The 26,356-nt window shown below is 38.6% G+C and overlaps 13 protein-coding genes across 13 annotated transcripts; 7 read left to right on the top strand and 6 right to left on the bottom strand. All coding sequences in view use genetic code 12, as the record gives it.

The window, feature by feature from the left end:
• Positions 1–48: 48 nt before the first annotated feature.
• On the top strand, positions 49–1,524 carry CORT_0A03390 (hypothetical protein; the record flags this gene model as incomplete). Its single annotated transcript, XM_003866119.1, has 1 exon — positions 49–1,524. The coding sequence occupies one exon, from the start codon at positions 49–51 to the stop codon at positions 1,522–1,524; it is 1,476 nt and encodes a 491-aa protein (XP_003866167.1).
• A 699-nt stretch (positions 1,525–2,223) lies between these two features.
• On the top strand, positions 2,224–2,979 carry CORT_0A03380 (hypothetical protein; the record flags this gene model as incomplete). The annotated part of the gene is made up of 1 exon (XM_003866118.1): positions 2,224–2,979. One exon carries the CDS (start codon positions 2,224–2,226, stop codon positions 2,977–2,979), a length of 756 nt encoding a protein of 251 aa, XP_003866166.1.
• A 131-nt stretch (positions 2,980–3,110) lies between these two features.
• On the bottom strand, positions 3,111–9,665 carry CORT_0A03370 (Bph1 protein; the record flags this gene model as incomplete). Its single annotated transcript, XM_003866117.1, has 1 exon — positions 3,111–9,665. One exon carries the CDS (start codon positions 9,663–9,665, stop codon positions 3,111–3,113), a length of 6,555 nt encoding a protein of 2,184 aa, XP_003866165.1.
• A 338-nt stretch (positions 9,666–10,003) lies between these two features.
• Positions 10,004–11,341, bottom strand: CORT_0A03360 (Esc2 protein; the record flags this gene model as incomplete). Its single annotated transcript, XM_003866116.1, has 1 exon — positions 10,004–11,341. The coding sequence occupies one exon, from the start codon at positions 11,339–11,341 to the stop codon at positions 10,004–10,006; it is 1,338 nt and encodes a 445-aa protein (XP_003866164.1).
• A 107-nt stretch (positions 11,342–11,448) lies between these two features.
• CORT_0A03350 (hypothetical protein) lies at positions 11,449–12,996 on the top strand (the record flags this gene model as incomplete). Its single annotated transcript, XM_003866115.1, has 1 exon — positions 11,449–12,996. One exon carries the CDS (start codon positions 11,449–11,451, stop codon positions 12,994–12,996), a length of 1,548 nt encoding a protein of 515 aa, XP_003866163.1.
• On the bottom strand, positions 12,993–14,294 carry CORT_0A03340 (Uba4 ubiquitin activating protein; the record flags this gene model as incomplete). Its single annotated transcript, XM_003866114.1, has 1 exon — positions 12,993–14,294. The coding sequence occupies one exon, from the start codon at positions 14,292–14,294 to the stop codon at positions 12,993–12,995; it is 1,302 nt and encodes a 433-aa protein (XP_003866162.1).
• A 101-nt stretch (positions 14,295–14,395) lies between these two features.
• On the bottom strand, positions 14,396–15,097 carry CORT_0A03330 (hypothetical protein; the record flags this gene model as incomplete). The annotated part of the gene is made up of 2 exons (XM_003866113.1): positions 14,396–14,830; positions 14,882–15,097. The coding sequence occupies 2 exons, from the start codon at positions 15,095–15,097 to the stop codon at positions 14,396–14,398; spliced, it is 651 nt and encodes a 216-aa protein (XP_003866161.1).
• A 182-nt stretch (positions 15,098–15,279) lies between these two features.
• Positions 15,280–16,707, bottom strand: CORT_0A03320 (serine/threonine-protein kinase; the record flags this gene model as incomplete). Its single annotated transcript, XM_003866112.1, has 1 exon — positions 15,280–16,707. The coding sequence occupies one exon, from the start codon at positions 16,705–16,707 to the stop codon at positions 15,280–15,282; it is 1,428 nt and encodes a 475-aa protein (XP_003866160.1).
• A 111-nt stretch (positions 16,708–16,818) lies between these two features.
• Positions 16,819–17,584, top strand: CORT_0A03310 (Kei1 protein; the record flags this gene model as incomplete). Its single annotated transcript, XM_003866111.1, has 2 exons — positions 16,819–16,857; positions 16,907–17,584. The coding sequence occupies 2 exons, from the start codon at positions 16,819–16,821 to the stop codon at positions 17,582–17,584; spliced, it is 717 nt and encodes a 238-aa protein (XP_003866159.1).
• A 196-nt stretch (positions 17,585–17,780) lies between these two features.
• CORT_0A03300 (hypothetical protein) lies at positions 17,781–19,616 on the top strand (the record flags this gene model as incomplete). The annotated part of the gene is made up of 1 exon (XM_003866110.1): positions 17,781–19,616. One exon carries the CDS (start codon positions 17,781–17,783, stop codon positions 19,614–19,616), a length of 1,836 nt encoding a protein of 611 aa, XP_003866158.1.
• Positions 19,617–19,722: 106 nt separating this feature from the next.
• Positions 19,723–21,693, top strand: CORT_0A03290 (the record flags this gene model as incomplete). The annotated part of the gene is made up of 1 exon (XM_003866109.1): positions 19,723–21,693. The coding sequence occupies one exon, from the start codon at positions 19,723–19,725 to the stop codon at positions 21,691–21,693; it is 1,971 nt and encodes a 656-aa protein (XP_003866157.1).
• Positions 21,694–22,074: 381 nt separating this feature from the next.
• Positions 22,075–23,664, top strand: CORT_0A03280 (hypothetical protein; the record flags this gene model as incomplete). Its single annotated transcript, XM_003866108.1, has 1 exon — positions 22,075–23,664. The coding sequence occupies one exon, from the start codon at positions 22,075–22,077 to the stop codon at positions 23,662–23,664; it is 1,590 nt and encodes a 529-aa protein (XP_003866156.1).
• A 137-nt stretch (positions 23,665–23,801) lies between these two features.
• Positions 23,802–26,177, bottom strand: CORT_0A03270 (Ctf18 protein; the record flags this gene model as incomplete). The annotated part of the gene is made up of 1 exon (XM_003866107.1): positions 23,802–26,177. The coding sequence occupies one exon, from the start codon at positions 26,175–26,177 to the stop codon at positions 23,802–23,804; it is 2,376 nt and encodes a 791-aa protein (XP_003866155.1).
• Between the last annotated feature and the right edge of the window lie 179 nt (positions 26,178–26,356).

Here is a 26,356-nt window from a genome sequence, read left to right as displayed (position 1 = left end):
ACCACCAGCACAAAATAGCAACACAGCTACTAAAAGATTGCACAAAATATGATGCAAAACATTCTTTCTGGAGCAATACCATCAATATCCATAAAAACCATCACAACATGTCTCTTGTGGTATGCCGTTTCAACAACCACATCACAGTTAACTAAACGTATCTTAACTGAGTTACCCTATCCATTATTTTTATCACAATGTCAATTCCTTGTGGGAGCAACCCTATCTTTTGCAACAATCATCATTTGTCGAAATGTACCTCATGTTAGTGAACGATTTCCGCAGGGAAGTGTACCAGACCACAATTCCAATAACAAGCCAGCATTTTCATTTGCAATGTTGTTGAAGATTTTCCCATTAGGATTGTTTCAATTTGTTGGGAAGTTCTTTTCACTTACAGCCACGTCATTGATACCGTTAGCAACGGTCTCAAGTATTAAAGCCTTGAGTCCATTAATAGTTGTTCTTGGTTACAGAACAGTTTACAATGTCATTTTCCCAGTTGTGACGTATGTATCATTAATACCATTGCTATTGGGGGTTATTTTGATTATTTTTTCTGATTCGGTACGAAATTCCCAATCCAGCACCAATTCGCTAATGAGTGAGTACAAAGAGTTCAACCAGCAGCATTTAACTGGAATTTTTATGTGTCTAATGAGTACTGTTGTGTTTGCTGCTCAAAATATTTATGGAAAGCAATTAATAACCTGGGATGGTGCAGATGAAAGGATGCGACATCCAGTATCGTTGGTCTTGCATACGGACACCAGACCTTCAACACCTAGCCCCCAAAATGACACCAATGAGAAAGAACCGCTTCGCATTGGAAAAGTCGAGAAGAGTTCAACTTTAGATCGAAATCATCTTGATGTACCGAACAAGTGTTCTTTGGGAAGGCTTCCATTTTCTACGTCTGATCTTACCTTGGACGAAATGAAGGAGAATCACTTATCTACCCCACAATTAAAACCACAAGTGAGCTCTTCAACGCTATATACCCAGGCAGTTTTGAATAGCAATACGAACGTCTATAATCCGTTTGCATTTATCGTGAACAAATTTGAATTAAACAAGATTGCCAAACCAGACAAAATTTCGATTATTCTATACAGCTCAATTATTGGCGCTTCTTTTTCAATTGGTGGGTTCTTATGCAACGAATTTCCCCAAATGCATCAACAATTTTCATTGCAGTACCCGACAGAAGTTTTAGTGGCAACTACTCCAGTTTTCACCAAGGTGTTGACTCTTATTCTCCTCGATAGTTTATCTCACTTTGGACAAACATTATTGGCACTTCACCTTCTAGGATCAATACCAGCATTATCGTATTCCATTGCTTCAATGATGAAGAGGATAATCTTGATCATGATGAGTATTATACTAATGGTGAACAGAGAACAGCATGCCTCCTCATACACAGGTAAAATTACCACCGAACAGTTTATTGGAATCAGCTTAATTGGAATTGGTTTATATTCGTATGATAGATGGGGTTCGAGGACCCTTAGACCAAGTTAATAAAGAGTGTAATAACAGAAGAAAATCATTGATAATTAGTAAAATGTGCGGAGGCTAGAATGCCCAGCTGAGAACTCTTGTAAAGAAAAAGCAATATACCTTTCTTCACAACTCAACCACGCCCGTAATTTCCATGACTAATCAATCCATGTTCTCTGTAAAGAAAATTTGGATTAACTAGTGTTACTTTAGTATGCGTTGTAGAGAGCAGCAATCGTAGGAAAAGATTTAATTCAAACCAAGAGTCTGATTAAATAACAGAATTGTCGCCCTACAATAATACGCATACAGGTATAATACAATGTAGAGAAAAAAGAAGAAGAAGAAGAAGAAGAAGTGTAAGAAAAGTGTTGAAAATTTTTTCAAGAATCGAGAGAAAGCGAGAGAGAGGGAACCAATGTTGCCCTTTGATGTGTGCTACACAAAAATATTGCATAGTCGGTGTTACAGATACTTCATCACAACGGTAGTGATGGTGTCCTTTTGCAACAATCCTCTAAGTCACGGAGAATAATATCATGACCCGGTATACAAGGCCATTGATATTATTACCATGTAAAGACATGACTAGCTACATTCCCTCGTATTAAGTTTTTTATGTGTAGTGTCGTTAAATACGAATAAACGACAATCACTTTTCTCCCGATAGTTCGTCACTGTAATACACTTACAAGAACCACCGAACCACATCACGCAACAATGCATTACACATCAGTGGTAATTGCACTCACATACCTCTTCAATGTCATCACAGCGATTGGATTCACTGGGGTTTTCAGAAATATACCCAACGATGTACCGGAGTTAGCCAAGGAGTTGCGACAAACAGTACCAAATTTAAATAACTATCCTCTGAGATTTAAAGTGGACCTATACAAACTCAATGATAGGGGAAAGAATCATGATTTTACTCCAATTACAGCCACTGTAGATCAAGGATACCGGTTCACGTATAAAGATTTGACAGTTGGAGAGTACGAATTGATTGCCAACTCATACGACTTTACATTTTCAAACAACAGGTATAGATTATCGGTCGATGACGACAAAATTGTGGCATATAAGAGCACTTTGGGGCAAGAGAAGAATAATCAGTCGGTTTATACAGAAGTAAGTCACCAATCACCTTTGGAAATACAATTTAAAGAAGTCAAACAATTTTATGAGAAGTCTAGTGGATCGGTATACGATATGCTTCTCAACAGTCCATTTGGATTCATTTTCAGAAACAAGACATACACAATCATATTCGTAGTCGTGTTGGTGATTTCAATTGCTCCCACTATTGCTCAATGGGTTAACCCTGAATTTGCAGAACAGTTTAAAGAAATTCAGGCACAAGCAGCAGAACTGAGGTTAGAAAAGTCGGATGTAGTTGAGCCAGAGGAGATTGCTGTTGGTACTGGGGCCACGGGGGTTAAGAAAGCCAGCAACACATCAAAAAAGAGAAGATAATCGCTATTTTTAGGGAATCCAAAAATATTAGTCTACAGAATTTTTATCGAGAGATGTCACGTTGCTGGTACAAGTAGCCCACCTGGAATAGCTTGCTCTGTGTATTATAAATTCATTTCATCGTCAGTCCTCTATACAACGTATACTTTACCTGTTGAATCACCAAATATCAATTTCAACACACCACGTATGAGCCTATCCTCGTTATCAACCTCGGAACATTTCAATAAACAAATTGTCGTAATCTTTCCGCTAATGTGTACTGATATCTCTTGTAGTAGGCTCAATTCCCACCCGGCTTGAGAATCGTGAGTCAATTCCCAAATTTCAACACTCTCATTGCGAGCAACAACCAAAAGTTCATTAGACCAATATACGTGATTTTGAAGAGCTCCTGACCTGCTTCCACTGAGTCCCGGTATATTTGTAGTCCCAAATGTTACTGCAGAAACATTGTCAAATTTTTCAATGGTTTTGGAAAGGATATAGCCACCATTCACATTGTATAGTTTCAATATACCTTGCTTTCCATTTCCTCGCATGATTGCAATATTCCCAGAATCATTTGAGATACTGGCAAGACATCTCGAACGACCTTCATCATCAGGAGAGAACTTCTTGATAAAGTTGAATCTAATCAAATCCCACAATATAACTACTCCATCTTCATCCACGCTAACACCAATTTTAAAGCTTCTACTGTAGGCCATGTTTGTAATAGAACAAAAATGTCCTCTCAATGTAGTAATGTGTTCCAAAGATATTTGCGGTTTCACTTGATATTTCCAAACTGAGATTAAACCATTTTGTGCCCCGGTTAGGAAAATCTTAAATCCAATTTGCAATATAGACGTTATATCACAGGAGTGGATGTTTGTAAAAGTCGTATCATTGATTATTAAAGAGCCATTGAGAAAGTTAGGATACTTTGGTTTTCGAATCAAAAGTTCATCTTCGCATGAAACACATTTGTGTCTTCCAACCCATCGACGAGGGTTCCTTGAACTAATTTCTAATTTAGCTATTGGCTCCCTGATCTTGGATTCGAACACCAAAGCGGGCTCCCTTTCAAAACTCAACAACGTCAAATAATAAGATGGTAAATTCAAAACCTCCTTCATGACGTGTGGTTTTGAAAACACTTTTGCTGGAGTTTGACCAAAGTTGTTGATCATGCCAATGACCGCACGTTTTTGTACATCATCTTCTATATTATCCAAATCAATTGCTCCATTATAAGAGTAGTGATGAAATACATTTAATGAGTCGATGGCATAGGGCCCACTCTGTTTCAACCCAAACACCAAATCAATCCATAAATGCAAGTTAGCTGAAACATACGGACTCTCCAAAGCCTCTCTATTTTTAGCAATAAACAATTTCGGATCTCCTTTGGCCCACGGAGGTAATTTTACATCATCGCATTTTTCACCATTTTGCAATTTTCCAAAATCAAAATTGTTTGAATTTACAAGAAATTCAGGCAAGTAGTAGAATTCGGGAATTAATTCCCTGACATCTGTTGTGTTGTCTCGTGAAGCCGAATACCAAGCCTTTTCTATTGAATTAAAAAGTCTATCCGCATGATCGAATTTACCTCCTTGTAATAAAAGATACGATTGAACATGCGGTTTCAATCTAATCAAATAAGACGTGACAATCATTGCAGATGAATAATGTGTTCCATAATGGAAGGGAGGAGCATCTCGATCGTCCAAACTAGCCAATGCCTCATATCTCTCCTTAAACTGGTTCGCTCTGCCGGATGTTTGTGCACCCATTGGCTTTGACAAGTCTCTGAATGCTTTAGGATTTGACAAGTCCAACGACTCGCTCATGTAATCAGCTATCACCCAAGGAAACACTGGGTATTGAGTCAAATCATTGAATGTCCTTCCTGCCAAAGTGTTTATTATCATCAAGTAATAAAAATTTGAAATTTCTCCCATTTTCCACCTTTTAGTAGCAGATAAATGAAGATAGCTGTTAAGGGACGAATTAGACAATGCCGACACCAATTTGGAGGAAATACTGTTATTGTGTGAAACATTTGAGTTCAGTGCCAATGCTTGTGTAAGATCAGGGTCGATGTCTTTACCTGTAGCATAGCGAGATAGCTTATTGTATACAACGCTACTTTCTTTGGAAGTCAAGCATGTTATCAAAATGTTGGATCCATCACTGAAAAACATTTCTAGCGCATTATCACGAAGCAAAAACTGGCGTCTAGATATGCAACTCAATTTGTCCAATCCCCAACTTTTGGTCCTATGTGAGTGACTACTCAAATCTAGACTACTGGATTGCAAATTAACCAACTGTGTAATAGGATCTCTGAGCTCTTGCGGAGCATCATGCACATCAACAATATTCCCGTCTTGTCCATGAAAGTAATTTTCAATCAAATATAAGTAGCTTGATCCCAAAATCAATAGACTTTCAACAGGCACCAACCCATTGATTTGGCAAACATTCCAAATAGATACGATTTGATCACCAACATATAAGCTCCTACTAACGCGTCTGTTTTTGTCATCAAAATCTTCCTCATTCTCATCAACAGTGGTCTCATTGTGGCTTTCCCGTGGCTTTGAATTGTCAACGATACTTTCTAAAAGCTCATTGGAAAAAGACATTGTGTCAACAGTATTGGGTACAACTGTGTAGATGGATTCATTCGGAAGGGCTGCTTCAACTTCAGACTGCAATAAAGGTACTTGAACTTCATAGCTTAGTTTTTCAGATTCTGGCAATAGATCTTCTATCACAAATCGCCTTCGCATCCTGTCATCGTTTTCAATATAGTCGAGTGTGCAACTCTCCGGTTCATGAAGGCCAAAAATTCTAATTGTCTCGCTCTTCAATGTATGGTATGCTTGGTTGTATTGAGTCATATTGTCATTCCGGTCCTGAACAGTGCGGTTGTACTTGGCTCTTTCTGCCCTCATTGTCTGTCTCTTCAACAACTGACAATCATTTTCAAAGCTTTTCACATAAATGCTATTTGTTTGAGCTATCTTTGCTCCGCTATGTAGACTTGCTTTTGCAATGCTCGATACTCTCAAACGTTCAGATTTCAAGTACTCTTGCTTTAATGCTTGAAAATCTTTCAAAATACTCTTTACAACTGGAGGGTATTTCCTTAACTTAGATAAAGATTCATTGTCATCTCTCGTCATTAAATTTGTAAAGAATTCATTCATTAAGCTCGTGTCAAAATTCAACTTTTGTATAACCATGGGAAAGTCATTCATCCACTGTAAATAGGCAGTTCTAAGGAAGCTGAAAGTAATTTCTGTCGATATTTGTTCATCTTCCGGACCGTTGGTCAATACCATACCAAGAACAAGCTTGATTATTGGAACTAAACTATCTGGTTTAAGAACATCTTTATCGAAAATGGTCATCTGTCTGTAAAGAAGCTCCTTCAACAAAATTGTCAACTGCTTTGCATTGGAATGGAATGCATAGTCAATATCACATGAAATTTGGACAAGTTGTAGAGTCACCGTTTCCACCAAGATGGGCTCTAACTTCTTCACCTCTTTTGTTTGATTTTTCTCCAACAATATGACTTGACAGGTCAAATAATTTTGTAAGTCTTCCGTTGCAACAAAATAATTTTTACCTGCAAATTCATGGTGGAATGTCAGCAATAAAATTGCCAAGTTTCTGGAGAACTGAGCTTCATCGTGAATGAAGTTTGAGAGGGTAATGAAGTCTCTGACATGTTCAAAAATTTTGGGAAATACGTAATTCAACAACAATAGCTTGCTAAAGTCACTTAACTCGTTGAAAGTAGCGTGAAATTTACCATACCGTAGACTGGAGACATAGTTCTGAGTTAACAAGTCCAATAAGCGTTTGTAAAGCCGAGAAAAACCGGTCTGAGTGGCTTCATCTGAAAACCACGTCAAGCTTAGTTTCAAATACCCCAATAGATAAACTAAGCCATTCATGTATTGTGGCGAATTTTCCATTTTCGACAAAACATTAAACTTCTCTAACCAATCGCAACACATATTAAGCAGATGAAGGACATCAAATGATAAAGAAATGTCTTCTTGAACACGCGTTTTAACTGGAGTAGATGGATTACTGCCCATAGTCATACCGAAGTTGGTGCTCAATGTATACATTGCATTCAATTCCAACTCATTTAGTAGCAAGAGAAACTCTGGTACTTGTATATCTGCAGATTCTATTGGTGCTAGTGGCTCCGCCACGCCGTGAGAACCAGATACACCAAAGGAAGCACAGAAAATTAATCTCAAAACATTACCGCTGCTCCACCAAGATTCAAGGGACAGCGATAACATGTCGAGCCCATGATTTTGCTCGAAGAACCGGCTGACAATGTGTTTCCCCAAAATATTCAATAAACGAGTTAGCAAACGCACCCCACAACGTACAGCCAGCTCTATCTCACTCTTAAACAAAAGGGTAATCCAATGTATGGTGATTGATCGTGAAAATTTCTTCAAAGCCTTAATTGGTGTTTTTGGGTCACAAATGAAATCCGTGAGAGCAATTAATGCAGCATTTGCACAGATCTTCGAGCTTTCAGGGCTGTAAAGAGCAAATATTATGTATGAGGACACTGCTAGAATTGATTCAGTGGTTGCATCTTCTGCTAAAAGTGCTAATATCATTCGCAGCAAAGTGTGTTCAAAGTTCGGGGATAATTGCCCATCTTTCACTTTTGGGCTTTTGAGGAAATGTAGCAATCGCTTTAGTAAACTTGCTTTTTTGATATATAGTAGGTTATGCTGCTTGTAGTCAGAAGTTACTAGCAACGTGTAAACATGGGAAAGAAGAAACTCAAACGAGTCTGACGGGTAGAACAAATCAAAATTCAAAACCAAAACTCTATAACATTCAAAATTGATAATCACTGATTTTGCTGAGTTAGCAAAATCAAAGCCACAATAGCTCAACAATATATTCAATAGAGAGCTTAAACTTTCAATCTCAGCACTCTCTGTGGAAACAGCCTCGGTATGGAAAGTTAAATTAGGATTGGTGGCTTTGTATTGAAGTAGAATGAGCCCCAATAAATTATAGCCACTAAAACCTTCAAACTCTTTACTTAGTCTCCAGTCATTCGTTAAAAGCTTGAACAATAACGACAACGTCCTCAAGAAAAGTGTATCTCTCAATGTTTCATCTCGTAATTTACAAGCATCCTCCATTATTTTTAAAAGCCACGGTAGTGTTCCAAATACATGAAATTGTTGATATAACGAAACCGGATTACAAAATACCACGTTCACTCCAACGCCACTTTGCGTAGAGACCCTTTGATTTAAGTCATTGAACACATCATTGCTATCAAAAAGCACATTCTTCTCATTGATTCGACAATGCCGAATCCCAACCAGCAACTTGTTTACAAGGTTCAAGCGTACGTCCCCGAATTCTTCCTTTTCATATTTGCCAGACTTCGCTCCGAGCAGCCTCGTCTTTTGATTAATAGGTATACCCTCTGCTTTCTTTTTAACAATCTGCCTCCTTGCAAATGTAAATAGAGTGTTGTATGATAGTTGGGTTCTCAAATTTGACAACATGCTATCATTTAAATTTCTTAGCAGTGCATTCGTGCCGACCCCCAAACAAAACAAATACTCGATTAATTCGTGGGGTAGACTCACATTGGTTAAGGATATATTTCTCACCACTAAACCACAGTCAGTCTCGCCAATTGAGATTTTGTTCCAGCTTGTACTGTCCTTGTGTAGCCCAGCGCAAGGTATGCTTTCATGTAATTCCCCATTGATGTATAAGTTAAGATTCGTTCTCTCATCGTACGTTAATGCAATTTGAAACGGTTCATCGACAGCCTCATTTATGATGTGATTGAAAGCAAACTGAGATCGCGATTTGTTCACTGGGTTTTTCAACTCCACCATGATCTGGTTTCCGTTCACGATCCGGAGTGTGAAAATCGTGCACGTGGACGAATCAGAGCTCAACAAGGTCACAATACAGAAGTTATTGCTCTCAATATTCGGGTTACTCAACTTTATCCAACCGTAAATCGAAAATGATTTGTTGATGCTATCTGAAATCGGAAAGTTTATTTGCTGGTTTGTGAGAATGAATGGGTAATGGGTTGGGTATTTTTCCAAAATTTGATTTAGCAATTCCATCAATTCTTGACACATCAACTCATTCGAACCTGTGTAGAGCGGAGACACAATCTTTCGAAACGTATCTATGTCGCATCCTAAATCCATCAAGATTAAAATTAGTTTCTTGAGCGCATTAAGTGTAGTAAAAGTCTCATGGTTTGTATAACCCTTTAAAAGACTCATATACAAGTTAATGAGTATAGGTAAGTTGCCATGGTTTTTGATCCTGAGTTGTTGGCTTTGAGAAAGTGTAGAACATAGAATTTCTATTATAAGACTGCCGAATTCGTTGCCCTCTTGGATATGCCCCTTGATCAAGTCTAACACGGTGCTGACGTTACGGTCATGAATGGTAGGTTCAATGTCTGGTTCAAAATGTGCAATACCTGCAATTGCTTCTTCTATTCCATAGGTATCAATGCTTTCTGCCAATTCAACCTCCCAATTGAGTAAAGATTCTTCCTCGAGTTCTAATTGGGGAAACAATTCTGTTAGTTTTTTTATGATTTGTTGCTCACTCGAGTCTTGACTTTCATCATCATTTGAGAGTCTCATGGTGTTTAAATAAGTGATCCCAATCTCACCGAGAGACCTCTTTATCAATGAAGCTGAAGATGATTGTACGTTTAGTTTCTGTGACTGTATGCAATATGGGTTGGCACCGCGCTTTCGATATTGCACTTTCAAGAAGTGGTACAGACACTACTCAACACCATTTTGCAACCTGATTTCAGATAGTATAAATTTTATCAATGGGTCCCTCATCATTAGTCACAAATGAGAAGACCCAAATCAACCGAAAGCTTCGAAAAGGGTTATGGATCGAGAGACCAGAGCCAAACCGTTGCTTGCTAATCATTATATATATACAATTACACACTCAAACGAATGCTCTACATTATTATCTGAATTTCAAAATCGTCCTCCAATTCCGTATCTGCTACAACGTCATGAAGATTCAACTCCTCGTCGTCAAAAATCATCTTCACAGATGGCAAGTTGATCGAAGTTTCATCGATTCCTTTTTTCTTCAAGTAAAACTTTAAAAGACTCTCGATTTTGGTCTCGGGGGTTACCTTACAGGAGATACGTATGTTATCTTTCCCTTTAAGTCCGATCGAGAAAACACCTTCTTCTTCATTATAAAGATCAATAAATTTATCACCTTTGAAAAACGACCCATTTTCATCATCCTCATCTTCATTCTCACTACTGGATTGGCTAAGCTCCTCTGCAATCGTAGATTCTTCCATTTCTTTAATCTCTGGCTCTATTGCACTGGCCCTTAATTCAGGGTAAACATTCATAAAATTTTCGCTATTGTCCTTAGGAATCAAGAAAAAATGTACTGTTGTAGGCGGCATCAATTCCACCTTGTCCACTAATGCATTGAAGGCCCCACCAGGCGGCGGAATCCTAAGCATTCTAGGAGTATAATAAGAATGCACAAGCAACTTTCCCTCAACCCAAACTAAACTACAAATTTCAACATTGTACCGATCAAGTAAAACTTGTGGCATTTGATCCGAATAAATGTTTTTGTAGAAATCCACAGCAGATTTTATAATCTTGCTGAATGATTTCATTCCCTTACAAGCAAGGTCAACTTCTATAGTTGAGTCTTGCGGTGCCGGAAGCTTCGATATGATTTTTATAATATATCGTCTTTTCTTTTCGTCAGCTTCAGCGAATTTATAGCTGTAATCTTGTATCGGTGACTTAGCTGAATTTCTTGTTTTTGGAGAACTTTTCACAATCTCGACCTGAACCTCTTCTTCATCTGAATCATCTAACAACGGCGTTGACAATTTTGCTTCACGTTCACTGACCCTTTGTTCAATCTCTCGAAGAATTTGTTCCTTGTCTAGCAACGGAAGAGTCGTTGGGCTGTTCGTATCAGAGGGAGTGGATTTGGAGTCATCTTTGGGTATGGAGACAGAACCCAGCTTTGTCTCTTTTTCAATAACTTTTTCATTTGTCTGAATATCAGGATTAATGGACGTGGGTTCTTCAGCCTTAATGGTACGCTCTGAGCCAATGGGTGAGCTCGACGTAGCCTCTCTGCTTTTGTGCTTGTGCTTTCTCTTCTTTTTATCAAAGCTGCTACTCAAGGAAAAGAAGTCGTCTTCTAAAAGCGACCTTTTTTTGGGTTTGTCATGGTCATTTGTCAGATGCATTTTCTCATTACCTGGACTTGTTGTCACTGGTGCTTCATTATTGAGATCAGCCATTATACATTATTGGTTCACCCCCAGAGACAGGCAAAAACTGGGTAAACTTTAAAAATTTCCGCGCACTTGAAAGTATAAACAAACTTCGCAACAGGCTCAAAGCCAAAATGAACTTTAGAGGCAAGGTTTTGCTGAACTACGGTAACAATGAACAGTTTTATGATGTGGCAAGGGAGTATAAAGCTCATTGGGGAGAGAAGTTGTTTGTTGTGGATGAGTCTTTAGCAAAATTATTCAAGCACGCTTCAAGGAAAAACCAGTATATCCCTGCCCAAGATTTGAAAATCAAAGACGTTATAGTTAAAGAGGTTGAAGCTGAGTATGTGAAATTCAGGTTCAATTCAAGTCTTCTGACCAGGTTCATGCTAGGAAAAGCTTCTCATGCGGCCACTTTGGGACAAAACCCCACCCAATTGAAAGAATTCACAAACCGAAATGTATTTGCGGCTAAAGTAGGTGGATTTATTACATCCATGCAATGGTTACTGGATAGTTTAGATAAGGAGGATGGTATATCATATTTAGCAATTGGAGTTATTAGTGGAGAAGAAGGGCTTTCTGAAGTCAATGCAATCAACCCTGAGTTGAACGTATTTAACAACGTCCCCCATAAAAGTATCCAATCATCTCTTCAGATATGGAAATACAGTGCACCTTCAAACGAACTAGAACTCGAGCATACATTGGTAACATCAAGTTTCGGAGCTGCTACTGATGTGCAATGGGTGCCGGTATACACCGACCAGCAAGTATTAGGTGTATTGGGTTGTGTCTTCAAGAACGGAGAAATTCACTTACTCAAAATTAAGAATGATTTACCGATGTTCTGTGTCGTTCAAGAACCTTCCCATAAATACCAATCAAACAGAAATGGGTCCTCCAATTTAACGTGTTTTTCATTTGTTGGAGCAGACAGACTATTATCAGGTACTGCTGACGGATATGTAATGGAGTTTGAGCTACCGCTACGCCAGGAAGGAGATCTTTCAATACCCAATTTCAAAACTTTTCTTTCTGATGGTCCTATCTCTAGTATTGTGTCTGTTCCTATTTCTACTGGAGAGTATATGAATATCGTCAATGGACAGGCCTACCGAGGGATGGCTTATTCGACTCAAGGTCCTTTAGTCAATACATTTTGTCCTTTGTCGGAAAAGTCAACCATAAAACCAACCTACAACTATATTTTACAGGACGTTCTTCTTGCACATAATACTGAAAATAGCAACGTCTTATGCCTCCGGTCGCTACAAGATACGTCTTCAACCATGCTAAGGCTTAATAGTCATATGACGACTTCCAAGTTATCTGAAGTCATAGGTCATCCATTCATGTTAACGGGTACAGATGCAGGTGATATTATATTGATGAACTATACAAGGAAATTTTTTTCAAGTAAAGGAGGTAATAAAGTGTTGGTTCCCTTGAAGCTATGGAAATTCACTCTAGACAGAACCAATTCCACAGTGGAGATATCAGCAGACTACGAAAGAATGGATATAGAAAGTGCAATTCAAGCGTCTTATATGCCGTCAGAGACTATGATAAGTGCCTTAGCATGGAACGAAAATATAATCGGTAGTTCAGTCTACGCTGCTGGAACAGCTTCAGGTATTTTACTCGTCGAAAGATTAGACCCCAATTTTCAAAACTAATACTTTGGAATGGATGGGTCTATAACATCTGACCATTTGTCAATACCACCATCGATACTTTTAGCATTTTTGTAACCTAAATCATGAAGCTTTTTGGCAGCTAATTGGGAATCATTACCATACCTGCATACCAAATAAATGTCGTCAGACTTCGTCACTGGTAGATATTCTTCTAATGAATCGAGTTTTCTAAATGCGGGATCCCACTCAATGTTTACAGAGTTGGGAAGCTTGGTGATGTTGTATTGTTCTTGCGGTCTGACATCAATCAACGTGTGATTCTTACCCAAATGCAACATAGAGTTGTAGTCTATAACTGATACTCTATGCTTTTGATCCAATGGTTCGTAAGTTACTTTCCCACAGAAAGCAACATAGTCAATCTCTCCAATTTCGATTTTCTCTTTAGTTATTTCTCTATTGGTACCACAGGCTATGCAACTGGCCTGTTTCGGTCTCATTTTAAAGCGCCTGATTTGTTGATGAGGGTAGGCAGAATAGGATGAGAGAAAAGGGCTAAAATTCTCCTTGGTGTAGTATCCAGTGAGAATTTTTATGGTTTCCATTGCCATTGCAATTCCCACCATTCCAATCGCTGGACCTATAACCCCACCATCGACACACGACGTGACTGAGCTTGGGCTAGGCGGCTGGGGGTAAAAACATCTATAACATGGGCCCCTGTTCTCAAAATTCAATATTGTAAATTGTCCATCCGCTTTGAGGCCAGAACCGCTCACAATTGTTTTCCCTAGAAGTACACATACATCATTAATGAGGTATCTCACTGCTGGGTGATCCGTGCAATCTAGCACTAAATCGTACTGGCTGATTACCTCAAAAGCATTATCGTTACTTAATCTAATGGGGTGTGTAATGACATTAACGTGTGGGTTGATATTCTTGATGAAGGACTTTGCAGAATCACATTTATATGTTCCTACAGCGCCAGTTTGATGTATAACTTGACGATGTAAATTACTAATATCCACGATATCATCGTCAAGTATGCCTATCGTGCCAACCCCTGTGGCCGATAGGTATTGCAACGCAGGGGACCCTAAACCACCTGCCCCTACCACAAGAATTTTCGACTTTTTCAATTTCTTTTGGGACTCCAATGACCCAAATTGTGGAACAATCATTTGTCTGCCGTATCTTTTATACTCATCGAGACTAAAATACTCATTTACTTTGGGATACAGGGTGCATTCTTTGGACTTCAGTTGTTTCAATCTTTCATTTTCAAGTTCTAGCAACTGTATTTTGAGACGGAGCTCATCTTCGATGTTGGTCATCTTTGGTTGTGAAAGTAGCTGTTTTTTTTGAATTTTCGCGAAGAGAGTGGGAAATACAAACCTTGGTGACACATCAACTATGTTTAATCTACTTACTCAATTTATACAATCTTTTGCTTGACAAAAAAGGATTTCAAGTGACGCAATTGATAAACGCATGTACCGATCAAGACAAATAATTGGACAATCGACCATTTGACAACTCTTGAGTTTGTAGATTCACTTTGATCTCTAAACAAAGCTTCTCTCTCCCTCATGGTTTCCTGTTCCCAATGAATTTTGTCCAATTTTTCGTACAAGCTGTTTACTCTTTTCGTTAATTCGTCAACCAGTTTGGTAGATTTAGAATCAACGTAATCATGAGTAGATCCCTGGACAACATCAAAAAATATACGGTGTACCTTATTATGAGTATTATCAGAATACACTGGGGTTAAACAGAACTTGTGTTCTCCTGAATCCAAGGAAGTGAATGTGAATTCTCCGTTAGGTGATGATTTTTGATCAATGACTCTGTGATTGTTGTCAAACGTTTCCTGTAAAAGAAGTTAGTAATTATCTTTAGATAGCAATACAAGTAAACATACATCAATTGTAATTTGAACTTTCAATTTTCCATTCTTTGAGTATTCATTGGAATGATCGTTCTTTTCATAAGCGTCAATCTTTCCAACAACAAGAGTGTCTTGCTGCAATTCTTCAAAGAAACACTTAGTTTCACCAGTCTTTACATAGAAATGCAAAGCATTCGTGAGTTGAAACAATGCGACGAAAACAGCAATCAACTTTGACAAGTTAAGCATGATGTGTAGTAGAAGATAGCTTTGATGAAGAAAATGTGATTTACACGTATTGCTGAATTGGTCAATTTTTTTTTCAATTTCGCTGTCAATTGTTACACGTGATTTTCGTCAGATTTCAATACGCGTTCTTTACAAACGTAGTCTCCTCTATAGTATCGTATACATGCAACTAATTACCCTCTCTATTTACCACTCTTTCGCTTATTTATAAGCTTCTTTTTTACGTGCTTTTTCATCTTGGTCTTTCTCTTTTCCTGCTTGGCCAATTTTGTAGCTTCTTTTCTTGCCTTCTTCTCGTCCTTATCTTCATATTTCTTCCCCTTGGGTTTGGCTTGCTCTTCATCATCTGACAGGTCCTCATCACTTTTTTCAGATTCTTCATCACTTTCGCTATTGCTTGTATTATCATCTTGTTCCTTATTGTCATCAACAGTTGCAGTAGTTAACTCTTCTGACGGTAGGGCAGGCGCAACCAACTCTCTCATTGTATCTACTCCCCCTTCTGAAAATTTTTGAAAATCTCTTTCATCTAAATGTTTCAACGACCTGACCAAGTGCAAAGATCTGAAAATTTCATCCTCGATCTCTTGATCCTTAGTAGTCTTTAATGGGGTTGAATCTAAGTAAGCATTTAAATCTTCTTCTGAATCCTCAATACCCAAGGGCTCGGTCACAAATGTAAATATGGACTTCTCAGGATACACGTCGATATTCTGCCTTGAAAAATAATCATTCACATTTTTGATGTCCATTCGCAAAAAATCGAGAGCCATGGGATGGTCTGGTTCTACTGACTGCGAAACATCAATGATGTACAACTTGTCCTTGTGGACAATAGAATTATACTCACTTAAATCCGCGTGAACCAATCGACAATTCTGAAATAATCGCCTCATACAGATTAACATCTCATGGTAGTATTTATTAACGTCGTTAATACCTTTGAATGGATAGTCCTTCAATTTGGGAGATGGTTGATCATCACCTTCTGTCAAGTATTCCATAACCAATACATGCGATTTAATGACGTACGGCTTAGGACAAGGTACATTACTTTGGTAAATCCTGTTTAAATTTCTAAATTCCTTTTCAGCCCATATCTTGACCATTTTCCTCGGATTACCTTGATCTTTGGTATTTCTGAATCTAAATTCCCCATCAACATATCTCTTTCTGTCTTTAAACACCAAAATTGAGGTTTTGTATATTTTCACTGCAAATTCCTCTGTAGATTCTTCGTCGTCATGAGTTCCATGGTAAATATTTGCTTCTTTTCCCGTACTAATACAACCATTAATTCTAGTAATGAGACCGGAACGGAAAATTTTACCCAAGAACCGCAATGTTCTAGCATCCAAAACTTGCTCAACCGTCGCCCTCTTTGCCCTGTCTTTTGTAACTTGTGGTCCCTTTTTGAATGGCTCAGTTTTGATTTTATCGGCATATTTAGTCACGATATCCTCCTTCTCCAATGGTTTTGAAACTGTAAATTGACTTGCTTGATTCAGTCTGGTGTACTCTGTTTCATCCTCATATTCAGTGTCACTATTTGAATCCAGGTCTGATAAATCGAATTCTTCTAACTTTTGCAGTATATCGTCGGCAATCATTGATTAGAATTAGAGATGAGTTGTGGAATAGGAATCGTGAGAAGATTTACAGAAAAAAGTATAAGCACTTCAAAGTCCAAACATCCCAATCATTTTCCAATCACAAACATAATGGCAATTTCATCGACTTTACAGCGATTGTTACCGCAAGTATGTATAAGGAAATGCACGTACAATTAGCTAAGTGCTAACAAAATAGAAATTTTTGGGATTTATCCCATTGTTTATTGGTGTTGAGGTTATTCTTGGAATCACCATTCTCAACAAAGCAGGTGGGTTGTATGGCATTTTGTCATTATTTACCGGTCACCCCATAGACTTTTGGCAGTGGCTTTACAACTCCTTGGCCCTTATCATGCTACCAATATACGCCACTGCATTGATAAACTTGCGAAACAAGTCACGAAATTTACGAAAAATGTCCTTGGCCACGGTGGTATACCTTATTGATACCGTTATAGGATCACTTTACACCATCTACTTTGTCTTTTTTTGGTTCAGTTCAGAGGATGGAAGCGGCGAAGATGTGGGTGGTGATGCATTATTGAAAAGAAAAGTGGATTCAAGTGATGAAGGAATCGACTTGTCTTCCCAGTCTGCATCAGCTGGAAGAGAGTTGTTTTTCATATTTGCAACGACAATCGTCATGAGTGTAATAAGAATATACTTTGCTTTGGTCATTTTAAGCTTTACAAAAGCGTTGTTGAAAAAGAACTCGATGGAGCAACGCTATAGGGATGGGCCGAATGACATTTCAGACGCTAACACCGAAGAGAATGAGATTTTGAACTCAACTGGGCTATACGGTGAATTCAGAAAAGCTATTTTTGATTTGGAAATTCGTTCGAAAGAGTTTCTTGAGGATTTGTTGAATTGAAATCGATAATATTGTATATAGAGTAGTTGGCAACCCCGTCTAATAACAAAGTTGTAATTATCATCAAAGAATCAAGCAATTTTATTTTAGAAACTTGGATGCTCTCTGGAACGTATTCTGTCTTGGAAAACGTAGAATAACTCCGCATTTTTCGAACCCTTGCTACCACTTCTTGATAATTGATCATCACTCATCAATGGGACAAATATCAAGCACAAGCCATTCAAGTGACTCAAATAACGACTTTCAGACTAATCTCACCAAGTCTGAAATCAACGATCTATTTTATGCGAGATCTTTACAAGTATTGAGGCCACAGGAACTTGCTTTCGTCAAATCCGTTATAGATGAAAATGACAGCTCGGTAATATCAAAAGACAAATTAAAGGCCAATTTATATGATGAAAGTAGTTCCAAGTCAAGGGAGCTGGACAAAATAATGGGAGTTGTATTTTCCATTATGAAGAAAATGGGCCAATTCCCGTTTTTGAGGAGCGAAATGGTATCTAGTAAAGAATTGACAATTCATGAGCTTGTCATATCCATCACTCTCATGCTGGGTAGATACAACAAAATTTTGCATCAAGGATTTGACTTCCTAAAACTTTTGTTCATTTTATTGTCAGGGAAGGATCAGGCAACGGCCATGAGTAGCAGTGCCAAAGAAAGTCAGCAAATTGAGATACCCTTGCTCCAACCGTTTGAGGAGACTGACGAAATGGGTCTCAAAGCTAAGAAAGTTGATTGGAAAAGGGCTCCCATTTTTGCCCATTTTGAAGAAATATCAGACAAATTGAAGCTAGATGCTAGTAGCTTTGTTGATATCACCACATTGACACTCATTGCTAACTCCATCCCACTACAGAAACAATGTTCAATGGAAGACGAATTTGGTTCAAGGCTACTCCAATGGAGTAATTTTGAGCTATACTCAGTATCAATCTTGAGGTTTGTCAATTTAAACTTTTTGTCTAATAAACCGGACGGGGAATCAATTCTGTACAACGAGTTTTCTCAAGATATTGGCGAAATTTTGCCCAATTTCTACCAAAACGGGCTAAAGAAATTGGTCACCGAACTTTCGACTTCATTGAAACTGGTGCATACTGAGGCATGTTCAGGTAAACAGCCACAAAAGAAGCATCTTACATTTGGACCCACCGAGTTAGTAAATGCAGCCACCCTTTCTTACATATCATCTATCTTAAAAGGGATTGGGAGTGATTTGGAAGTGACTACTGAGAACGCAATGAAGTTATATGCTGGGTCGGAGTCAGGATTTTCAATACGTTCTTTGGAAACAAAAATCTTCAAATGGCAGGCTCCGACATTTTTGATAGTGAGTGGTAAAAGAATCAAAAAGAAAACAGTGAACAATAATAGACGTTATCAAAAATTTGACGAGGCATATCCGAAGTACTTCCTAAAGCAGGAGAGCCATCTACAGCCATGGCAGCACGATAATGACAGAATTACCTACTGCGCGGTGGTGAGAGAGCCTTGGCAAAGCTCCAACAAGAGAAACTTTGGAGATGAATCAACTGTGATTCTATCTGTTCTACCCCGAACTGATTGTTACAAGAGTGGACACAGTGACGTGATGAAGGGCAAGCTGATTTACTTCAATAATCAAGGGATGGGCGTAGGGTTCGGAAATTTGCAACCGTTGAATAAGAATGGGCACCAAAAATACTACCCTGGTGATGTCTCCTTAACATTAGAGGCCAATTTAGAATTTGCGGTGTTTAGACATTTAGCTCAACTGAAGAATAATGCCACCAATTTCTTCAAACCGTCAGCTCAGAGTCAACTCAGCACCGAGAATTTTGAGGACAGATTTGCCATCACTGATCTTGAAGTTTGGGGTATCGGTTCAATGAAAGAATTGGATGAGCAGAGAAAGCAATGGGAATGGGAGGAGAAGCAAGCAAATGCAAGACAGAGTGTGAATATACGAAGCATGGGTGAAGAAAGGGCGTTTTTGGAAATGGCAGGCTTGGTTGGAAATCATGGTAGCTATGGATCTGGATGATATAAGCGCTACCGATGTTTTCTCTTTTGTGTACAATTTTTACATAGAGATGAGCTGTAGAATAAATATAGTTCACTACTTAACCAATATCTTCTCCAAAGCAATAATGGCAAAAGCAAGCAAGGGCCAGCACAAGAGTGGGAATGACAAGAACTCAAACGAGATTAAACCTGTCACTGAGGACTCTAGGTTCAAATCGGTCCACAGTGATCCCAGATTCAAGTTTCCAAATTTCAAAAATTTGAAAGTCAAGGTGGATGACAGATTCAACAAGAAAGAATTGAAAAAACTAAGTGGGAGTAAAGTCAAAATTGATAGATATGGAAGAAAACTTGAAGAAAAAGATCAACAATTAAACAAGTACTACGAATATGATGACAAAAGTTCCAGCGAGGAGAGTGACGAAGAGGAAGAGGAACATGACATGGAAGCGTTGAGTCGCAAGATTAGAGGTGAAGAGGAAGAGTTGGATAGAGCTAGAGGAGAAGGACTTTCAAGCTCCTCGTCAGAGGATAGCTCAGACGAGTCGTCATCCGACAGCGAACTGGAATTAGAGGAAGCGGAAAGCGAATCAGAGCTTGAATTGGAGGAGAATGCACCAGGTGAAACAGACCCTACCTCTTCCTTTGCAGTTGTTAATATGGATTGGGATAATTTGAGAGCAGAGGATTTGATGGCGACTTTTTTGTCATTTGTGCCCAAAGGTGGAAGCATAAAGTCAGTGACAATATATCCTTCAGAATTTGGAAAGGAAAAGATGCAAAGGGAAGAAGTAGAGGGCCCACCAAGAGACTTGTTCAAAAAGAAGACTAAGAAGAACTTGGAGTCAGATTCCGAGTCAGACTTGGATTCTGATGTCGACATTCAAGATGCGAAAGAGTTGGAAAGGGTCACACGTAAGTTGTACGAGCAGGATGATGGAAAGGAAGACTATGACAGCAAAGCTCTTCGTCGATACCAACTACAGCGATTGAGATATTACTATGCTATTGTCAAGTGTGACTCTGTTCAAACAGCAAGAAACATATATGAGAATGTTGATGGTACAGAATACGAATCAACCGCAAATGTTTTTGATTTGAGATATGTGCCGGAGGATATGGATTTTGATGAAAATGATGTCAAAGATGAATGTTTAAAAGTATCACCAAATTACAAACCGGAATCCAGATTTGTGACAGATGCATTGCAACACTCAAAGGTGAAATTGACGTGGGATGAGACTCCAAAGGAGCGTCTCACATTGTCCTCGAGACCACTTTCACAAAAGGAAATAGAAGCCAATGACTTTAAAGCATATTTGGCCAGTGATTCTGATTCTGATGAGTTGGGTAAGAACGGTGAAGTGTCCGATTTGAAGTCAAAATATCAAAACTTATTAGGAAAGACTTTCAAAAAAAGTACTGAATCCGGCGATGAAAGCGATGACGTAGACATGGAAATTACTTTTGACCCCGGTTTGAACGATGCAGCCGAAAAGGATCCAAAGGAAGAAACATCCGAGGAGACCACGATAGAGGCGTACAAAAGGAAGGAGAAAGAGAGGCGCCAAAAGAGACTTAACAAGTTCAAAGAGAGTAAAGCAGATAAAGGAGATGAAGATGAAACCTCACCGCCTGCTGGAAAGAAAAAGAACAAGCCCCGCAATAAGGAAGTTGGAGATGAATCTGAAAAAGAGAAAGCTGAATTGGAGTTGGTGCTTATGGACAACGATCAGAAGAGCGAGCATTTTAACATGAAGGATGTTCTCAAGAATGAAAAATCAAAGAGAAACAAAAAATCAAGGAAGAAAAATATAGACCAAGAGATGACACAAGACAATTTCGAGGCCAACTTGAACGATCCAAGATTCGATGAAATCTTTGAAAGCCATGATTTTGCTATAGATCCAACCAGCAGTGAGTTCAAAAAGACCGAAACAATGAAGAAAATTCTAAAGGAGAGATCTAATAGGAACAAGAGTAGAGGCCCTAAGAAACAAGACGATGATGGAAAAAGAAAACGTAAAATGAGGGACGGTAACGGCTACGAAAATGCAAAGTCAATTGCAAAGAAGTTGAAAAGCAAAGTGAAGTAGTCGTACTTATGTAAATAGTACCTCAAGGCGCAACTTGCTAACAAAATTTTGTTATTTAGATGTTCAATTATTTGATAATGTCAAAATTGTAGTGTCGTTGATAAAGTCACCGTTGTACAAAACCGCTTATTACTGTAAATGGCTGCAAAAGCATGTTAGACTAAAAAATAATGTGACAAATTCTGCAACTTGAAGCAAAGATGAAACAAACAAAGTTTGAGGTAATGACAAAGCACCTTGAAGTCCGCAACATAATTACCATTGTGTTGGACGAACACCTTTCTTAGTAGTCTTCTTCTCACTTTCGATGAATTCAGTGACAGACTCGCGGATCAAACAAGGAGCCCAATTTAATCATACAGACATACTCAATACCTAACAATGGAACGGGAAACTTCTGCAAGAAAAGCAAAACGCAAGATTGAGATGATTATCAGTCCACGGTTGAATATGAATGAGTTGATGGTTAAAACAAGTGCTGGGGATTTTGAATACTTTACGAAAGGGAAACTGGCACTGCAGGAACAAAAACCATTTTCGTTTACGGGTTCCAAAGAAATCAAAGACAATTGCGAGGGAACTAATCTGGCAGAGCTCACTTCTACATTTGCAAATGCTGCGCATTTGGCACAACTAAATACCCCCGAAACCTCACCCTTGTCTCAAGCGGAAGATAATGGCCCAAAGCAGAACGGTAAAGGTGGAAGCAGAAACACTATCAACCCCTTTCACGATGGTTTGGAATTGCCACATCTTGCAAGTACCGCAAGAGTGAATCCTGAATGTGAGCTAGAGCAAGACAAGAAAATGACGAAAGATATAGACGACTGTAGGTTGGTGTTGGTTCCACAGGAAGTAGAAGTTGAGCAATTCAAATCCTTTTCGTGCTTTTCTACCCCTCGCTTAGATCCAAATTCTAAACTCGACTCAGAAGTTGAGGGGTTGAAGGAGCCCATTGCCATGAATACTAATAAACAGTACGGTGAGACGCCAAAGAAACTAACACGAAATTCATTCCGGAGAAAACAAATCAACACTTTTAATGGAGGTCCTTCAATCCCAACTGTTAAAAAACGATTAGCCAAAGGCTTTATTCCCAAAGGTTATCAACCCATGCGACTGATTGGAAACTCAGATTTGCATGAAAGTGGAGGATTTAGGGGAGGCCAAGTTTTCGCGTCTCAAACGCAATCGCAAGTACATGAAGACGACATTATATCGTTTGTCGTTGCAAGAAACCGGCTATTCGCTGATAGTAAGATCGATAAGGGGAACGTTGTAAAAGCTTCTAATTTGGAACTCAGCTCACGGCACAGATTAGCAAAACCGGTTAAGTTAAGAAGATTGAATCAAACAGGGCTGCATGATACAGTTGACTTGCTGGAGCCACCTAAGAAGTACACGTATACCTTGCCAGTAAACGGTTCCCTCAACTCAGCATACACCAATTCTATTGACACATCAACATTTACAAATATAGTTGAAGTTCCAGAGACTCCACACACCCTTGTGCCACAAGTTTCGGCAGCTTCTACTGACTCGTTGATCTCGAATTTTCTGCATTTGCAAGTATCTACACCACATACGCAAGCTCCGATTGTGAAAAGGTCTATACTCAAATTATATATAAGTCGAATCAAAAAATTACCGAAGGTACTCCATAGGGATCATCATATTGTGTATAATTTTGGACCTATAAGTTTGCCGAAATTGAGAGGGACCAGTCAAATCCAATTCACGCAATTGCAAAACGAAAAGTATCATCATTCAGAGTCTATGGAAATAATGGACAGAACTCCAAGGATACAAACAAGAAGAAATTTTACAAAGCACGCATTCAGAAGCTCAACCTTGGGTATCAAAGTATACGAGGATGATAGAACCCGCCTAAAAAGGCTTTTTAATGAATCTGAGTCACTCGAATCAGCTGTGCAATTATTTGAAAAATATCTAGATGTGTCAATCAAGTAGTTCTTTAACGTTCACACACGAATTGAAATAGAAAAATGTGTGCTAATATTGCAAAGTAGAAGTTTGTTTGGGCAAGAATGAACATTCAAGAGCGATTCCAAATTTTTGTCTATTTCAACCTACTCTAGTGAGGCATATTATGGCAACCAGATGTCTTTCCAATTAACTTCTTTTCTAACGGCATTTGAATAACCTTCATTAAAGTTCACCCAAATTCTAGGCACATGTTTCGTGATTTCATTGTCTGATTTTGTAGCAGACTTAACGTCATCATATTGGGACTTGAAAGTTTGATTCTCTCGTAGTGTTACTTTTGCTTTCTTTGTTACTTTTGTGTCCCCAATGTCTTCTAACTTGCGTTTTTGACTTTGCAAAGATGCTGTCGAGCCTTCCAACGCTGCACTGATCAACGGGAACAATGTTTGGCGTTTAAGCTGAAGTTGTTTGCATTCAATTGCGCTTGATCTTCCAGCGACAAATGTGTCAAAAACCGAAAGGGAATCCCAATCTGGCCCAAGCTTTAATTCTGTTTGGCCCGAATCAAAATCCCTCTTGGTTTCAAGAGTGAATTTAAAAGTCTCAATTAACGAAACAATCTTTTGAAGCTTCTCAACCTCAGCTGAGCTTAGGTTACCCTTTGATTTCGATGACAAACTAGGGGTAAGGATCTTTGTGAGACAAGGGAGAAAATAGTTTGCGACGTTTTCGTCGTTCATGCTTCCAATTGCTGACCTCATAGCGGCTGGTATATTTGAAGTTAGAGTTTTAACGATGTGACGGTTCTCCTTCAATTTTTCAAAGGTCTCAAACGACAAATTTTTAGCATTGGGAATTAACAGCTTGATTTCGCCATAATTTTTCAAATCACTTAATAAAGTCCAACTCTTTAAAGTTATCAAAGAGCTGTATTGATTTGCGTCGTTAAAGCTGTTGTTAAAACAATCTTGGTAATGAAACCAGTCACTAAGCTCACTAGGTCTAAGTAAAGTATCATCTTGCAAGTGAACAATATCTAGGTATTTGTTAAATACCCCATTTATGAATTTGTCAAACAGGTCAATACTACCAGTAATTGATTTTCCATTCCCATCCATGTACTTTTGCAAAAGTAAATTGAAATTTTCCTCTTTTTTCAATTGAGGGTCTCTCTTGAATACATCTTCCACCATTGTGAACCAAGACACATGCTTGTCTTTTGTGGACATCTTTTTGATGTTCATATTAGAAGACAGGCGTCTTCCTGAAAATTGCATTTGATTCAAACAAGCTCTCAAATCTCCATCACATACTTCGCAAATTTCACTAATGTCCTTGTAATCCAATCCCATGCGTTCTCTTTCGCTGACTGACATTAAAAAATCTTTGACTGATTTCATTGCACTGCCACTGACTCTCGCACCAGTTGCTCTTTGTGCAATGGCCGGTTTCCGAAACGTGACGACATCGGATATTGATCTCATCTTCTCCAAAGGATTGGGTCCAAACTTTCCTTGCTGTCGCGAGTATATATCATTGGCAATACATATAATGGGTCTGTTTAGTATCCTATCGGCCTTCCTCGGCCTCTTTTGATTGTTATCGTTATTCCCATTCAAATACCTTTGTTTTGCATATGCTCGTTGGTCTGCATTTACAACGTCTTGCAAGATTTTGACAACATCATTTGTATTAGCTAATGAATCCAATTCGTCTATAAGTAAGCAGAAAGGTTTTCCATTCTTGGACACTGCATTGGATGTTAATGTGTTTTGAATCTTCAACTTCAAAGCATTAGACGCATTTGAATAGGCATTGCTCCCTGCTGAATTGTTGAAGGATCCTTGAGGAAGAGTGTCCATACTGTTCATGGCATTTAGTTCCTGGATATTGTAACCCATTTGACGCACCAAAATATGAGTAGCAACAGTCTTGCCCACCCCCGGCGGTCCATGTATTAACAAAATCTTTCGATTTGGCCTACCTAGTGAATCCGTACCATCTGTTTCTTTAACTTTTTCGCCAAATACCGAAGGAGACCATTTTTGTATCCATCGCATAATTAATCGGTATTGTCTCTCATTTCCAGCAGGGCACAATTGTAAAAAGTTTTGCGGCTTGTACTTTTCGGTCCATAAGGGCATATATTTAGATTTATTACGCTCCTTTTTTGAGTCTAGTTTTGATGAGTTCTCCTTGATTTTATTCTTAAGCTCAACTCTTGCAAAAAGCGAGTCCATATCCATGTAAAGTTTGCTTCTCTCTTCAATGCCTGTAGATTGCGCTTCGGTACACTCCCTTCGTTCTAGGTTCACCATTTGGCCGGAAAATAACTTGACTACTTTGCCCTCTGAGCTTTGCTGCTCGTTAATGTCTGTTACCATCGAGGTAGGTGAGATTTTATGATCGGGTGTAGCTACATTTGGTACAGTTGGAGTCTGAATTATGTCTTGCTCTTTTTGCAAAAGTGGCTCAGGGGGTACAAAAAGTAAAGAGTTCGCAAGATTAAAGCCCTCTTGGACACCTTCTTCCGTCATGATTTTGGCGTTTCAATTGATACTCTGTATACTTGGTGGAATAACAAAGTGGAAAATTGTAAAAACGCGTCTTTGAATTTTTTGTTTTGCAACAAATAAACAAAACCAAAGATGCACTCACTCAAAGCAGTCTCACCAATTCAAAACTCTACAATACCTAAAGGATACAGTTTCTATTC

The sequence above is a fragment of the Candida orthopsilosis genome, assembly GCF_000315875.1.
Source record: "Candida orthopsilosis Co 90-125, chromosome 1 draft sequence".
Taxonomy (NCBI): Eukaryota; Fungi; Ascomycota; class Pichiomycetes; order Serinales; family Debaryomycetaceae; genus Lodderomyces; species Lodderomyces orthopsilosis.
Note: the sequence above shows the minus strand (reverse complement) of the source record. Positions and strands in the feature narration are given on the sequence as shown.